The sequence below is a fragment of the Camelus dromedarius genome, chromosome 11, assembly GCF_036321535.1.
Source record: "Camelus dromedarius isolate mCamDro1 chromosome 11, mCamDro1.pat, whole genome shotgun sequence".
Taxonomy (NCBI): Eukaryota; Metazoa; Chordata; class Mammalia; order Artiodactyla; family Camelidae; genus Camelus; species Camelus dromedarius.
The window spans coordinates 53,060,911-53,076,654 of record NC_087446.1 but is presented as its reverse complement, the minus strand read 5'-3'; the positions used below and the strand labels follow the sequence as shown (position 1 = coordinate 53,076,654).

Genomic DNA, 15,744 nt, shown 5'->3' with positions numbered 1-15,744 from the left:
ATCATTAATAACAGCAATAGCACACACATACACACCCTTATGTAAAAGTGTGTGCCAGGCACCATCTCAGTGCTTTACATGTATTACTTCAATTAATCCTCAGAACAATAGTAGATACTATTTCAGTTTTACAGTTTTTTTTTTAAACTGAGGCACAGAGAGGCTAAGTAACTAGCCCAAGGTCACACAGCTAGTAAAATGTAGAACTAGGGTTGAACCCAAACAGTCTTGCTTCAGAGCACACACACTTTACCACTACACTACTTACTGCCTTTATGATTCTCTGTTCATAATTGTTCCCCACCCTACTGCCTGCAGTCCTCCTTAATCACCTCACTTTCCCCTCTGCCCCTACCATAACTGGGACCCAAAGAAAATCCCATAACAGTGCTAGGTCACTAGGGAGTAGACAGACTGAGGGTCTTCTTTAGGTAAGCAGAGAGACTTGCCACCATCATCAACTTTTCTCAGTCAGGGAAGGCTGGACTCTGGATTTTGCTGAGCTGACACTGTTTGAACTCACAAATCCCTTGCCTTTCTTCCAAGGTGAGATATGAGCTGGAGAGCGGGGGATGGAGAGCAGCAGAACTATGGTTGCCCCCTCAGACCCTTTTCTTGTGCTGAAACCATGTAGACCAAAACAGTAGTCAGCACTGATCACCATAGGTACTGCTAGATTGTTAGGTATAAACCAAATTCTGGGTACCATCTCATCAATGCCTTGCAGGTATGATACCATTTCTTACCTAAGATCTGGAGCAATTTCAGAGTAACTCTTTGCCCCTGCTCACACTGTGCCTAAGAACTCTGATGAACCAGCCATGCCATACTGGTTCCTCCAAAGCAGGCTTCCTGATGGTATGGGGGAAAAGCATCAGGGCTCATCAGAGCTCTGCTTTCAGTGCTGCACCGTGGCTTTGGAGAAGCCCCTGCTTCTACTTTCACCCCTTTACAGCTCTCACAGCACATTCCCAGACTTGAGGGAGGGAGGCTTCCAAGTTATTAGAATTAGGGTATGTTTATGTGTGTGGGGGTGGGTGCATGATGAAAAGGACAGATGTCTCTTTATGTCACATTCCATCATGTCTAGGGGGGAGGCAAGGACTTTTAAAACCTTAGGGCTCTGGTGGGAACTGGGTGGAAGGAAGCAACCTCAAGCAAAGAGCCATCGGTGCAGCTGGTAGGTGTAAAGGGGGGTCAAGTGGATGGGGATAGGGGATGTTTGGATTCTCTCTGAAGGTCCATGCTGGGGAGCAGGAGGCCTGGGTTTTGCTTCTCTGGCTCTCAGTAAGTCAATCCTTGTCCTACAACAACCCTCCTGACTCATTACCTTAAAAGGAAGGGTCTGTGCCCAAGGGCTGCATGTACTTTAGTGAAAAACAAATTGGGATCTTCTGCTTCTCCTGTTCCCCCTTAAAACCTAGCCAGTCAGTCCCAGAGTCTGAGGATGGAGCAGAAGGAAAGCCAAGGGACAAAATTTGGAGCCTCATAACCTTCTATTCTTACCTCTTCCTCTCAGGACAGGCGAATTATCCTTTCTTCCTCAGGAATCATTGCCATACACACTCTTTTCTCCCACCTCCCCGCACCCCTCCTCTCCATTGGAGCTGCTGCCATGGTTGCCAGGCATGGTTGCTAAGTCTGCATGGAAGGGTTGGCGTGGGCTGTGCTGCCACTAACATTACCATGGTGAATCAGGGGACACCTGGTATAGGCTTGGGGGGAGGGATCGTGGATGTAAGAACCCTCCCCCCGCCAGGACAGAATAAGCCTAAAAGGTGGTCATCTTGAGCGCCACTTCAGGTGGAAGCTAAGTGAGCTAGACATTGTGGTAGTGGTGACGGGAGAGCTCTACACTGGTAAATAGGGGCCACTTTTATCATTTCAGTTGCTAGGGGATTGGTTTCACCAAGGGAGCACAGCATTCTTCCTGCATCCCATCTGAAAGGGTGCAAGTGCATAAGCACCCTAGTCTCTCCTCCATAAGGCTGAGCAGAGCTGTGTGGGCACAGAACAGTATGACCCCCTCAAATCCTGATTTCTGGTTTGGGGGAGAAAGCCTGCTGCAGGGAGAGGGCTCCATGGGTGCCCAAGGACAAAAGATACATCTTAGAATGGGAGTGTGAGCAGCTTGGATGGCCAAGACAGACTCCTGTGTTCTGCTGTACCAGCAGCCCTGGGCACAACCCTTGAGAGGGTAAGGAGTAAGGGTGTGGGGGTGGCCCTTTTTGACTCCCCCAGAGTCGCACAAAGGCTGCGTGAAAGCCACCCACCTCCTCCTTCCACCGCATGAAAGTGGTTACTCATCTCCTCTCTGCACCCGAACGCTGCTGCCGCTAAAAATAGCCCCCCCCCAGCCGTGGGCCAGCCCCTCCTGCACCCCAACCCCATGGAAACCAGCAGAGAGTGGCAGGCAGAGACCTTGAGTTCCATTCCCATCACCTCCCTGTCGGGGAAAACGAAGTCTGGGGCAGGAAGTCAGGGGCAGAACCCTGCTGGTCAGGCACTCTGACAAGCTGGAGAGTGAAGGGTTAAAACAGCGGGAAGGTTGAAGAAATGCTGGCGGAGGTGGGGGCACTGTCAGCTTGGCAAGAATAAGAACTCCCCTGCCCACTCATGCAGGTCCCATTAGGCTTAGGGGACAAGAGCAGTGGGAAGGGGCTCCCAATCCTGGGCCCCAGGGGGCGGCCGTGCACATGGGGGAGGTAGCAGTGCGGAGCGGTCCGCGCCGTGTCACATGCGCGCGCGCGCACACACACACACACACACACACACACACACAGGCACACACGTGTGCCTGGGTATATATAGTCCCCAGTCGCTAGGCCCGCCGCTCTGCAGTGGGCGCCAGCTCCCTGGGCTGGGAGGGGGCTTTTGGGGCGGGTGGGAGGGTGGGGGGCCGGGGTGGGGTGGGGCAGGATGCTGGATGGCCAGCTATTCTCCGAGGGGCCCGATAGCCCCCGGGAGCCCCGGGATGAGGAGTCTGGCAGCTGCCTCTGGGTGCAGAAATCTAAGCTGCTGGTGATCGAAGTGAAGACTATTTCCTGTCATTATAGTCGCCGGGCCCCTCCTCGACAGCTCATGGACTTCCAGGCCAGCCACTGGGCCCGCGGGCCCCAGATCCGCACGTGAGTGAAGGAGGGGTGAGGGGAAGAGAGTGGTGGGGCGGGGATTGGGATTCGGACCTTCCCGCGGGCACCAGCCAGCGCTGCTGTTCCCCCTTGTCTTTCCCACGCCTCCCCTACCCCATCCCGAGGGCTGGGGCCTGACTCATCCCGCTTGTTTAGGGGGACAGTAGTGGGCGTGAGAAAGGGCAGGTGAGATGGGGCAGACGCTGTTAAAGTGTGCATGGAGAGATGGTGAGGAGTCCCGCTTCGACTTCAGCCCTAACATATGCGCACGTGCACACGCGCGCACACTTACACACACCCCTCCACCCGGCGGCCCCAAATGGTCTCCAGTGCTCCCAGCTCCCCGGACCTCGGCTCCCTTCCCCCACAAACTGCTCACCTGGGTTCCTGCTCATTGTCCCAGGTGTGGGCCGCGCCCGGGATCCCCTGAGCCGCCACACCGCCGGCCCTGGGCCTCCAGGGTGCTGCAGGAGGCGACCAACTGGCGGGCGGGGCCCCCGGCCGAGGCCCGAGCCCGGGAGCAAGAGAAAAGGAAAGCTGCATCGCAGGAGCGGGAGGCCAAGGAGACCGAGCGAAAAAGGCGCAAGGCTGGTGGGGCCCGAAGGAGTCCCCCTGGTCGGTCCCGTCCGGAGCCTCGGAACCCCCCTCGGGTGGCCCAGCCTGCGGGGCTCCCAGCTCCCTCACGGCCGGAGCGCCTGGGGTCTGTGGGGCGACCGTCCCGTCCATCCGCGCAGCCGCAATGCAACCCAGGGGCGGCGTGGGCGGGGCCCTGGGGAGGTCGGCGGCCAGCGCCCCCGAGTTACGAGGCTCACCTGCTGCTGAGAGGCGCTGCCGGGATGGCCTCGCGACGCCGCTGGGACCGGCCGCCACCCTACGTGGCTCCACCTTCTTACGAAGGCCCCCACAGGACTCTGGGGACTAAGCGAGGCCCCGAGCCCTCCCAGGCGCCCGCCTCTTCAGCCCCTGCACCAGCCAGGACAGAGGGAGGATGCACAAAGAAGAGGCTGGATCCTCGAATCTACCGGGATGTCCTTGGGGCCTGGGGTCTCCGACAGGGGCGGGGTCTCTTGGGGGGATCCCCAGGCTGTGGAACAGCCAGGCCAAGGCAGGAGTCCGGTAAGGGGGCCGCGGAGAAAAGCCTGAGGCTGGCAGCTGCTGGCCTAAAGAGTGGTAGCGACGACCATCCAAAAGCCAAAGCTTCTGGGAGCTCAGGCACTGAGACAGTACATGCGGGGTCTGCAACAGCAACTTCCAGCCCCCCGCATCCGGCTCCCAGGTCCAGGCCCCATTCCAAGGGCTCCGGGGAAGGGAGAGAAGGTAGAAAACAGAGCTGGCTTCCCAAAAGTTGGGTTCCTTCCGTTAAGAAGCAGCCGCCCCGACATAGTCAAACCCTCCCCAGACCCTGGGCTCCAGGAGGCACGGGATGGAGAGAGTCCCTGGGTAATAGAGAGGAGGCTGGACCTGAGACCTTGGAGGGATGGAAGGCGACCCGCCGCCCCCACACCCTGCCCCGAAGTTCCCGCGGCCCTGCTCATGGGGAAGGCGTCTTTGTCATTGACGCCACATGCGTGGTGATAAGATCCCAGTATGTTCCGACCCCTCGAACCCAGCATGTGCAACTTTTGCCCGCTGGGGTGCCGCGCGTTGTGGGGGATACCCCCAGCCAACCGAAGCCCAACAAGGAGGAGGGCGAGGAGGCGGCCGTCTTTCCCTCCCCTTGCCAAAAGCTGCTGTTGAGCAGTAGCCTTTCACACCAGCCAGGTGGGGGACGCAGGTTCGAAGCTGAGGGAGGGAAGCCCTCGGACTCCTCGTTGGAGGAGCGCGCCTCCCGCATCTTGGGGCTCCCGGTCGGCGAAGTAAACCTGCAGGACGCCCCCACGCTGCCAGGTAGCCCAGAGCACTCAGCCTTAGGCCCAGCGGTTTCGCAAGGCGCTGGCAGTGCCGAGGGCTCGGAGGAAGTGGCTGCAGTGCCGCGGCGCGCGGGCGGGGGCTGGGCGCGGACCCCGGGGCCCTACGCCGGGGCTCTGCGGGAAGCTGTGTACCGTATCCGCCGCCACACCGCCCCGGACTCGGACTCGGACGAAGCTGCGGAGCTCAGCGTCCACAGCGGCTCTTCTGATGGAAGCGACACAGAGCCCCCGGGCGCCGCCTGGCGGAATGAGCGGATCGGGCCCCAGGAAGGCGGGAAGACAGAGCTGAGTGACAATATCCGAGATAGGCTAGATGTCATCAGCCGAACAGAGGAGGTCCTCTTCGGGGCGAGGGACACTAAGGGGACCCCACAGGGAAACAGGGAGAGACAGTGAGGGGCCCTTGATTATATTTGTGTTCCCCGGCACATCCATCCTCGGGCCCACTGGTCCCCTTTCTTCCTTACAGACTTCCTTGTACCCCTTATCTATATCCATTCCCATACTTGAAATAGAAGCTGCACAGATGAAAGGAAAGGGAGCACAGGTGGATTCGTGGTTTCAGTTTTTTGTTTGTTTGCTTGTTTCAGGAGACGTGAGGGTGAACAGTAGACCTTAATTCTTGCTCCATTCAGGGCACTCGGGCAAGGTTTTCAGCGGGGCCTGTGCACTAGGCATGGAGCTGAGCAGAGAGGCCTCACCAGGATCAGGCAGGAGGGCAGGGATGGGATAGTCATAAGAGGGCAACGTCAGGGCAGGGCCTCTGGGCAGAAGGGAGAAAGTGATGGAGAGGCTTCCAACGGAGGTGACTAGGTGACAGAGAGGCCCTTGGCAGAAGCGGAAGGGCTATTGGCAAAAACCACCAGCAAAGCAGGAAGAGAACTCACTTTGGTGTCACAGATCTTGGATTCCAATCCCGGCTCTGACACTGATTTGCTGGGTGACCTTAGGCAAATCTCTTCCCCTCTCCAGGCCTCATAATATATAAAATGAGGGAGTTGTAAGGTCCATCTCTAATGTTTTGAAGTGTTTGGGGAGGCTTTTATCTCATCCTCCCCTCCACGAGCCAGTTAGGAGTAAGTGAACTAATTCTAGGTGGCTTGATTGTCACCTGCACTCATTCTCAATTTAAAAGACTGTGCAAAGTTTGCAGAGGGTCTGAGTAAGTGAACAAGGGCTCCTATTCCAGTCTCTCGGGTGAGGGATGCCCAAGGCATAGCAGGATGGTGGCTTTGTGACTATCCCTAGCTTGTGGTGGTCTGAGCTGGGGAGGAAAGTTCGCCAGTGAATCAGCTTGGGAGCTCTTTAGGCCTTCCCCTTTGCATCCTCCCCAGTGTTCCTGAGTGATGCTCTGAATAGTTACCACGACTTCCAACCCAGGTGGTATCACCCATTTGAAAGAACCCTGGAAATTTCTTGCATGTCTGCCTCTTCCAGAAATCAGCCAGGAAAGGAAGAGGAGGGAGGCTGGTCCCCAGAATCCTGTAGGTGTGGGGTGTGATACTCGCTGTAGCCACTACGGGGCGCGCGCAGGTCGCGGATTTCCCTGGTAGCTAGTCCGCGAGTCCCTCCAACCCCGGCACTGCCGGTTAATCAATTGGTCCCTAATCACTGCGCGCGGGTCCTCCGCCTTGCCGCCTCCAGCGGTATGAGATGGAGAGCAAGCCTCCGGCCTTGCAGACCTGTGAAGCGCGCCGAGCCCCTCTTTGTACTCATCCACGCCAACGGGCTTGGAACCCTGACCTTGAAGTCTTTTTTTCTCTCCGATCTCGGACACCTCTGTTTCTATTTACTAGCCATGTGAACTTGGCAAACCACTTCACCTCCCTGAGCCTCAGTTTCCTCAGCTGTCAAATGGGGGTTTATAAACACCTACCTCGCAGGGTTGTTGTGAGGATTTAATGCGATAATGTATGTAAAGCGCCTTGCGTAGTGCCTGGCACGCAATAGGCGCTCAATAAATCTAAGCTTCCCTTTGTCCAACCTTGGCATCTTCTTCCTTTCACCTACCCATTCCCCACAGTGTCCTTCCCCCAGGGCTTCTCCGCTCCTTCCCGCTTGGTGGGCGGTGGGGGAGACTCCTTTCTTTGAAGGAAACTCGCAGCCCACCCCTATCTCCCCCAGTCCGGACTCTCCCTTCCTTGCTCCCCCCCACCCCCGCTGGCTCTTCCCATTGCCCCAGTGCACTCCCCCCACCCCCCATTCCGGGCAAGGGCTGAGTCAGCCTGGGTAAATTTAGCCACCGACCTGGCGGGCGCGGGGGCTTCGCTCAGACTCAGTCGCGGAGTCCTGGCCCAGCCCTCGGCCCCGCCTCTGCCCCCCACCCCCACCGAGTCCGGCCAACTCCAACTCTGGCTCAGCGTTCAGATCCCCAGCCTCGCTCTCAAACCACTTAAGGTTTTGGTCTTCAATTATCTCAACGTCACACTCCCCACCCGCACCCAGAGAGACGGGCCAGGACAGGGAGTGGGGCAGGATGGCCTGGGAGTCCGCTAGCCTGGACCCTAACCTGGGCGTCTGGACCTGGTTCAGTGGAATACGGGGGCGGGATGAGGGGGTCCTCTTCGGACTTCTGAACCGGAAAGGAGAGCATTGGTCAGAATCACCCAGAACCCGCCTGGAACTCACACTGCCAGGTTTCAAACTAGGTCTTGCCGGAGAAAGTAAGTGGGATTCTCTTTGGGCAGAGATCAAAGGCCCCTGAAGTATGTCTCCCTTCCATATATAATTCTAACTACTATCAATTCTAACTACTGAGCATTTACTGAGCACCTGGGAGGAATTGGACACTGAGCTGGGCTCCAGGAAAGGGCTACGTGAGACCTACCTGACAATGGGGTGAAGGTGAAAACACACAGACAATGATGGATTTAGCAGTAGGTGTTAAGGACTATAAGGAGCCAAACAAGGCAGATTGTACGGATGGATTTTATGAGATCAGGAAAGGCTCCATGGAGGATGTGGCATTTGAGATAGAATTTGGGGAAAGGGATTCCAAGAAGAGGGAACAGCAGAAATAGAGGCATGGATTGGGGAAACAGGGTATGTTTAGGAAATTATCAGATGGTCTGGTTTGACTGGGGTTGATGACACATTCAGGGGCATTGTGGAAGATAAAGGCAGGAGTGAAGACTGAGGCCAGGTTGGGGTGAGCCTGGTCCAGATGAGGGCTGTGTGTCTTGGACTACTGGGCCTGAGAAGAGGATGGACTTCAGGCCAGGAAGAAATTTGAGGAAGACTAGGGAGTGGTGAGAGTACCTGCCTGGATTTGGCTAAGGCCCAGGCACTCCAAGGCTCTGGGGCTGGTAGGAGAGGTGAGCTGCATGGGAAAGTGGAGGGGCTGGCCCTGTGGAGGTAGGCTCCACTATGCTGCCTGGGTCTCTTTGAGGCTGAATACACAGGAGGCCAGTTTCTAAGGCTCACCTGCACTGTTACCATTGTTAGAGAACTAAGGTAGTGTTGTGTTTAGAACATGGACTCTGGGACCTGGCAGTCTGGGTTTAAATCTTGCCTCTACCTCATACCAGCTGTGTGACCTTGGGCAAGTTACTCAACCTCTCTGTGTCTTGGTAGCCTCAGTTATAAAATGGGATAATTAATAGTGCTTTTTTCATAGGCTTGTTGGGAGGATTAAATGATTCAGTATGTAAAATACTTAGAATAATGCCTGTACATAGTAAGTGATACATAATTGTTAAGCTCTGATTATTATTTCTTGCTAGGGTGTTTCATTAGTGTTGGGGGTGTTGGGATAGGAGATGGGGAAGAGAGAAGTAAAGGTAGGGGAAGAGGAGGAAAGGCAGCAGAAGCCAGGTTGAGAGGAGAGGGGATCCCTAGGGTGGAGACACACAGACTCTCAAATGGATGAATGGTGCACTGGGAGCACTGGGTGGTTAGGGTGTCAGTGCAACACAACCCTTCCCCCAGGATTTCCTCCATTTTTGCCTAAGGGTGGAATCTGCACCAGCTGCTGAAGATCTGGGGAGAAAGGGAGAGAGACAAGAGGAGGAGATACTGCAGATCTGGGGGCCAGCCCTTGGTGAGCCATATCTCAGACTGGCCCTGCAGGGCCCTGTGGGTGGGAGGCTGGAGGCTCCCTGCTGTGAAAATGACTTCTAAATCTGTCTGTGTCTGCCAGCTAGCCAGCCTCAAGACGGAGGCCACAACCACCTCCCACCTTGGGACAGCCTCACAGGTCAGGCGTAGGGAGAGCAATGCTGGAGGGTGTGGTCAGGGTCCGGCAGCAGCCCTCAGGTTAGCGCTGGACGCTCCTACCCTCCTAATAGCCAGGTTCTTCTCAGGGAAGCCCTTTTTGAATGGATCCAAGTTAATATGGCTTCAGAGGAGCTAAGAGCTTCCTCTCCCTTCAGAGTCTCAGGAGAGCCCTGGGACTCCCCTAAACCAGACACAGATGGGTGAATGAAACAAAGAATCAGGCCATATTCTGGTACTTCAAGGGATTCAGGGTCAGGAGTCTGTATGCATGTGACAAGGAGAGAACCAGAGAAGTGGCTGAACATGAGTACATACGTAATATGCAAAGTGTGTCTATGGGGAAAAGAGCCAGCCTTCACTCAGTTATTCATTAAACATGTATGCCAGGCCCTAGAGACACACAGGAAACTCAGACATGTTACCTGTCTTCAGGGAGCTCACAGTTCATGGTGTGTGTGAGATGGGGGAAGGGGTGTGGAAGAGGAAATTCAGTCATCACAGTGCAGGCAGTACAATATAATATATGTTGATGAAGGCATTCCAGAGGGTGTAGCAGAGTATCAAGGAAGGAGTGGCTCCCAAACTGTGACTTCTGGGGAGCTGGAACATATCCAGGCCTCTGGGAAACAAGTTACTGAGGGGGCATATGTTAGTGAAGGAAGGCTCAGGCTGGACACTGTCCTCTCTTCTGCATGTCCTGGCATGGGGTGAGATCCCTCCCTTGAAGTCCCTGGTACTACACAGTCTTTGGTGAGTCCTTTTAGAGAAGAATTGTTTCATCCAGCCATCCATCTATGTATGCATGCATGCATCCATCCTTTTGTTCATTCATCCATGCATGCATGCATCCATCCATCCCACCAAACCATTTGTCATGCATTCATACATTTATCTATCTATCCATTCATTCATTCATCCATGCATCTATCTACTAACTTAACATGCCTAGCTCAGTGCTGCAAGAGATACCAAGATGAACAAAACACAAAGTCCATGTCCTCAGGAATCTAGAAGCCATAGAAGGATGAATAACATGCACAGATAACCACTTGTGGAACAGCCAGTATGTGCTGTTAATGAAAGTCCTGCTAAGAAGGTGCTTCAGAAGGCAGGGCCACTTTGCCAAGGGAAATTAGAAGAGCTTCTTGGAGGAAGGGACCTTTGAGGTGGATTTCAACAGGAGGAGATGGGGAAGAGGTGTATTTCAGGGTGTGGGCAAAAGTGGAGTGGTGGGAAAGCACACAGCTTTCACTGGGAACAGAGGCATGGGGAATGCAGAGTTGCAGAGGGATGGGATCCTGGAATGATGCGTGGGAGCCAGATCATGAAATGTTCCTTGAAAGCAAGGATTATTGCTTTTTAGTGAGAGGAATTAAGGGAGAGGTGAGTGGCAGAGAGTTTTTGAACTACATATGTCCCAGTTGCCTCCCCAACGTCTATAGCATTGTTTTCTCTGCTGTTTGATCATGAGCTTTGTTGGTCTTTTTATCTTGTAGAATTTCCTGCTGGATCATGAGCTACTCAAGGGTAGAGTCTTTGATTTAGTTCTGTATCACCTACAAGCTTGCCCTGGAGCAGGCTCTCAGCAAAAGCTGGCAGAAGGAAGGAACAAATGATAAAAACTGTGCCATAGGAACACTGGCATGGCAATTTAGGATCAATACATAGGAGGAGGAGTGGCTGCTGCCTGGTGTGACCCCCACCCCAGCCCACCCGACTCAGAAGGGATGACCCTGCTTCCTTTGCTGGGGTCTCTCCAGGAGCTCTCCCAAAAGGCACCACAAGGTGGCGCTGTCCAAACTGTAGCTCTGAGTTCTGCCAATGTCCCTAACAGCGGTAGCTGGTAAAGTGCCCATTCAAGAACTGTCCCTGGCTGGTCAGAACTTTCTTTCAGCAAGTCCTGAGACAGAATGAAGAGTCTATGTGCAGCTATGGAAGAGAAGAGTCAACAGATTCCAACCCCAATGAAAGTACAGTCCTCATCTACACATCCATTCATTTGACAGGATCTACTACATGCCAAGTTACAAGGTTAGGCTCTTGGAAAAACAATAGTGACTGAGACACAGTCCTTGCCCTCAAGGAGCTCACTGTCTAGTCCTGTCCAAATCTTATTTTGCTTTCTCTCTCTCTCTCTCTTTATTACATACATTCACAAACCCTTGACCTGGGAAGCCATCTCCACATGAAATCTACTCTTTGGCATTGCTCACCCCTTCAAATCCAAGTTCCTCCCTAAGATTACTGCATGGCCGCATTAGTGTGAGCCCTGGATGCTCCTTCCTGGGATGGCTCCTCTTGCTCTTTCCCTGAGCTCCCTCACAAGCCCTTTTCCATTCTTTCTCCCAACTTCCCCCATCATACTCACACTACTCGGCCAGCCCTGATAGCTTTAGGGACCTCCTCAGGGTATGCTAGGCATGGGTTAGGGCCTCCCAATACCCTAGAGCTGTGTAGGCTACAGGGACATGAAGGTGGATCCACAGAAGGGCCCTGTGAGGGGCCACCAAACCAGAGAGGAGGAGTTGAAGAGTCCAGAAAACCAAAGACCTCAGAAACATGCCCCTCTGTGGCTTGAGGGCTCTGCCAGCCAAACCTGCCCCCAGACAGTCTGCCTTCTTTTCTTTTCTACTTTGGAGGGCCCAGACCTCTCCCTAGCAGCAATGCCATACTGGTTGGGAGGTGAAGCATTGTGGGACATTGTCCACTTTCCCATCATGCTCCAGGGCACCACTTAGCACTTGGCGGGTTTGGGAGAGCAGAGGAGGGAGGGTGGGTGCTGAGAGTGGGAGCCAAGCCCATCGAGGTCCCGGGAGTGAATGCCGCATTGTTGGCCAGGCCAGAGTCACAGATAATTACCTCAATTAGTGACAATGGGAGAGTAATAAATACAGGCTTAGTGTCTCCTACCCCACCAGGGCTCCGAAGATTAATCCAGGCTGACGGGCGGGCCCTGAAAGGCGTGATGGACAATTCATTAAACTCCCCAAATGCCGCACAACCTGGGCGTGAAGGCTGAGTTAGCCCCCTGGGGGCTGCGCCTTTGTCCTGATTGTGTGTCTCCGCCACAGCAGAGCCGGGCAGCCCCCAGAGAGCGGGGAGGTGAGTGGGGCTCCCCTAGCCGGGCCGGGCGACGGGGGGATTAGGCCTTGGTCCGGCCCTGGTTGCCCTGGCACACTGGCCCGGCCGGGCTGGAATGTCCGTGGGGGGGAGCCGGCCGAGCGGAGGGGCGGGGCCGACAAGGTGGGGTAAGGGGGGCACACAAAACCGGGGGCAGAAGGAGTTAATTAGACGCCAGCCGAGGAGGGCGAGGGGCCACAATAGGGCTGAGGGGCCGCCAGGGACGGCCCCTTCACTTCCGAGGATTAATAGGGAAGAGAGAGAAGGGAGGGGTCCAGCTCTAGGGGTGGAGAGCTGGGAGCTTCCCAGGGTGGCACTGCCCCCTCTTGCCCAGCTTGGTACCTACTTGGTGAGTGGCTGGGAGGCAGGAGGCTCTGGCAGCCTGGGCAGGTGCCCTCAGCCTTTCACCGAGTGGCTCTTTCTTCCTTGCATGGCACCTGCATTGGTAGGATGATTGGGCAGGGAGGAGAGAAAGGACTCTCTCATTTATCAGGGAGGTAGTAGAAGCAGGAATGTTTAGGGGCCCCATTCTCAGTGAGCCCGCTTCTCCCCCGCAACCTACTCTGAGGCAGAACCAGGAGCCTGAAGCTATATCCTGCCTTATGAGGTTGTCAGGTTAAAGCCAAGAAGTCCATAGGAGGGGCTGGAGCTGGTGTGAGTGCACGGGAGTAGGGGCTGCGGGGTGTGCATGCCCATACTCGTGCATACACGCAGATACGCGTGTGCACAGGGCTTGGTGTTCAGCAGGCCCTCAGCCAATATCTGTTGAATGAATGAGTGAACTTTGGTGCTGGGTGTGAGGAGAAGTGGTGCTGGGCTGCACCATGACACAGAGTGAGTGGACTTGGCACCATTCATTCTGAGCTTGCAGCCATGACCCAGGGAGTATGGGGACCCCACCTCCGAGCAGATGAGCAAATGTCCAGAAAAAATGAAGTGGCAGTGGTTCCTTCTCTTTGAAAAGGGCAAAAAAGAAAAAAAATGCAGTAGCCTCTTGGAAGCCCCACTTCCTCCTGGGCCCCAGGGAACAGGGCAGCCCTGGCTCCTCCCTAGGAGCCACCCCACCCTATCCCCTCCCAGGGGATGACAAGGGAGAGAGTTGGCGGCAGTTCCCTGGGCATATTTATAACCTGCTGCTCGCTCACCAGCGTCTGCTTTTAGCCCAGACGGGGGAGGGGGCAGGGGGGTGGTCTGTCTCATGCTGGGCGCCCTGGCTGGGTGTGGAAAGAGTGAGTAAGGGTGAGTGGTGGGCAGCTCTGCATGGATATTCCTGCTCACACCACAGCCAAACAGCTTATTTTCTCCTCATTTTGTTATTTTTCTCCCTCTGGCCTGGAGAGGAGGACTGAGCCAGCCTGAGGTGGGGGGGTGGGGGATGCTAGACCCTGGGGTATTTGCAGCCCCACTGACGGGGTTTTTCCAGGGTGCGTGTGGCAGGGTGTGTGTGGTGCCGGCTTGCTGACCCCCTGGGGACTGTGCAGGCCCAGTCCTCTCAGCTTTTCCGCTCCCCCCAGGATATTTCAGGACTAGTGCCTCCCTCACTTACTGAGGCCACCCATGTGTCTGGGGTCCCTGCCGGTCTCAGATCCTACCTGAGGATCAGAGGTGGGCGGGAGGATAGCCTGGTGGATAGGGCAAGGCTGGGGCATCAGGCCCATTCCTGATAACACTGTCCTATGGTGACCCCTGCACCAGCCTGCCCCGGGCCCTGAGACCTCTGTGAGGCCTCGCTCTAGGCACAGCTGCTCTCCTCCCAGGATTTACCCGTCCAGTGTGAGGATGGCACAGATGATCAGAATAAAATAATTAGCTCCTAGGTAGTGCTTTACAGCTCCTATGGCCCTTTTGCTGGCTTTTTTCGTTTCATTACAGCATGCCCCCTTGAGGGCCCAGCCTGTTCTGCAGTTCCCTACCCCTTCCCTCGAAGCCCCAGTGCCTGAAAGTGAAGGGCCTCCATCCTGAGGACTTCAGTATGGGAGTAAGTCCTTAAACCTCACGCATGTGCAGAGGGCTTTACACTTCACTGAGCCTTCACTGCACTGCCCCTGTTACCCTAACAATATCTGTCAATGTGCTTGATTCCCTGGCCAGACTGTAAACTCTTCCAAGCAGGCTCTGTGGCTCATTCATCACTGTATCCCCAGCGTTTGGCATATGCCTGGCACAGAAGAGGTGTCAGCAAGCGTTCAGATGACCCGAGGTTTCACATACATTATCTCATCTGAACCTCATCACTTTCATGAACAGGAGGACTAAGTACCAACAACTATCTCTGTTGAATAGACAAAGCAACGGAAGCTGAGAAAGCAATAGATTTTTTGAAAGGCTGGTTCAGACCAGAACAGGATTCACTGCTTCCCTTTTTCTTCTTCCAGCTCCTATGTGTAGCTCAGCTCAGAGCCCACCCCCAACTTCTAGGCCTGAAAGCAGATACGGATTCTAGAGAGTTAGGAGTTAGGTGAGAGTGGTTGGGGACATCTGCCAACGCTTCCACTCCCCACCCTCTGCTTCTCCCCGAATCTGGGTATTGTCCAGCAGGGGCCCAAGCCCCTTCTCCTGCCTCTGGCAGCTCATTAACTTCTTGCTTTGGGAGCTGGAGGATCTAATAACTCGTTGGTTTAGAGACTGGACATTCTTTGCAGGGGGTTCTTTACTGGAAACCCAAGGCTTGTCAGGTGCCTTCTACCCAGGATCAATAAGATTTCTCTTCCACCCCCTCAGCTGCCCATCAGAGCTGAGCTGGTGCTAGCTTGGTGGATAGAGAGAAAGGGAAAGGGATGTCCTTGCAGAGTTGAGCAGCTCCTGGCTCCACTCCCCTACCCCCATACATATCCCAAAGGCCAACAGCGGTCAGAGTTCACACAGCCAGGGAGAGGTGGGAGGCAGCAACAGCAGCAAAAGAGTCCTGGGGAGAGGGGGAAATTCTCCAGTAGGCTGGGATCAGTTGTTGCTCTTAGGGGTGGAGAGCTTCACAGCTCCCCCTTCCCTTTGGGTCCTCCCCTGGGGGGAAGTGTTAGGATTAGGAACAGACATTAGAGCTCAGGAAGCCATTAGTGTTTGTCTAAAGTTAGGTTAAGGCTAAGGTTAGACCTAGACTTAGGGAGAGGGAGAGGATTAGAGTTAGAGGTACATTTAGGGCAGTGGGTAGGATTAGTACTGCCCCAACTTTGGTGAAATGCACACAGAGGTATCGGTGTTTTTAGTAAAAGAATCCTCATTCGGGCTCTTTAGGGCAATGGCTAGCTTCATGGTTTGGTTATGGATCACACTTGGGTTTCCTTTGCTTACACTGGTTTAAATCTAGCCTCTATTGGATTTTAACCCACTTGCTCCTTTCTTCTCCCTCATCCTCATCTCTGAACTTTGGG

General features: G+C 54.8%; 1 protein-coding gene across 2 annotated transcripts; it reads left to right on the top strand.

The window, feature by feature from the left end:
• Positions 1–7,024, top strand: DDN (dendrin). Of its 2 annotated transcripts, XM_031462657.2 has the most exons (3): positions 1–1,180; positions 3,057–3,128; positions 3,535–7,024. In XM_031462657.2, the coding sequence occupies exons 1-3, from the start codon at positions 822–824 to the stop codon at positions 5,435–5,437; spliced, it is 2,334 nt and encodes a 777-aa protein (XP_031318517.2). In that variant the 5' UTR covers positions 1–821; the 3' UTR covers positions 5,438–7,024. The 2 variants fall into 2 exon arrangements, with proteins under 2 accessions (XP_031318517.2, XP_010995728.3); XM_010997426.3 differs by lacking the exon at positions 1–1,180 and having other exon boundaries at positions 2,904–3,128.
• Positions 7,025–15,744: the final 8,720 nt, after the last annotated feature.

Coding starts and splice junctions, on each gene's coding strand:
- DDN (XM_031462657.2), top strand. CDS start 822: ATGCCATACTGGTTCCTCCAAAGCAGGCTTCCTGATGGTATGGGGGAA. Junction 1,181..3,056: donor AAGAGCCATCGGTGCAGCTG/GTAGGTGTAAAG, acceptor CTGTCATTATAG/TCGCCGGGCCCCTCCTCGAC. Junction 3,129..3,534: donor CGCGGGCCCCAGATCCGCAC/GTGAGTGAAGGA, acceptor TCATTGTCCCAG/GTGTGGGCCGCGCCCGGGAT.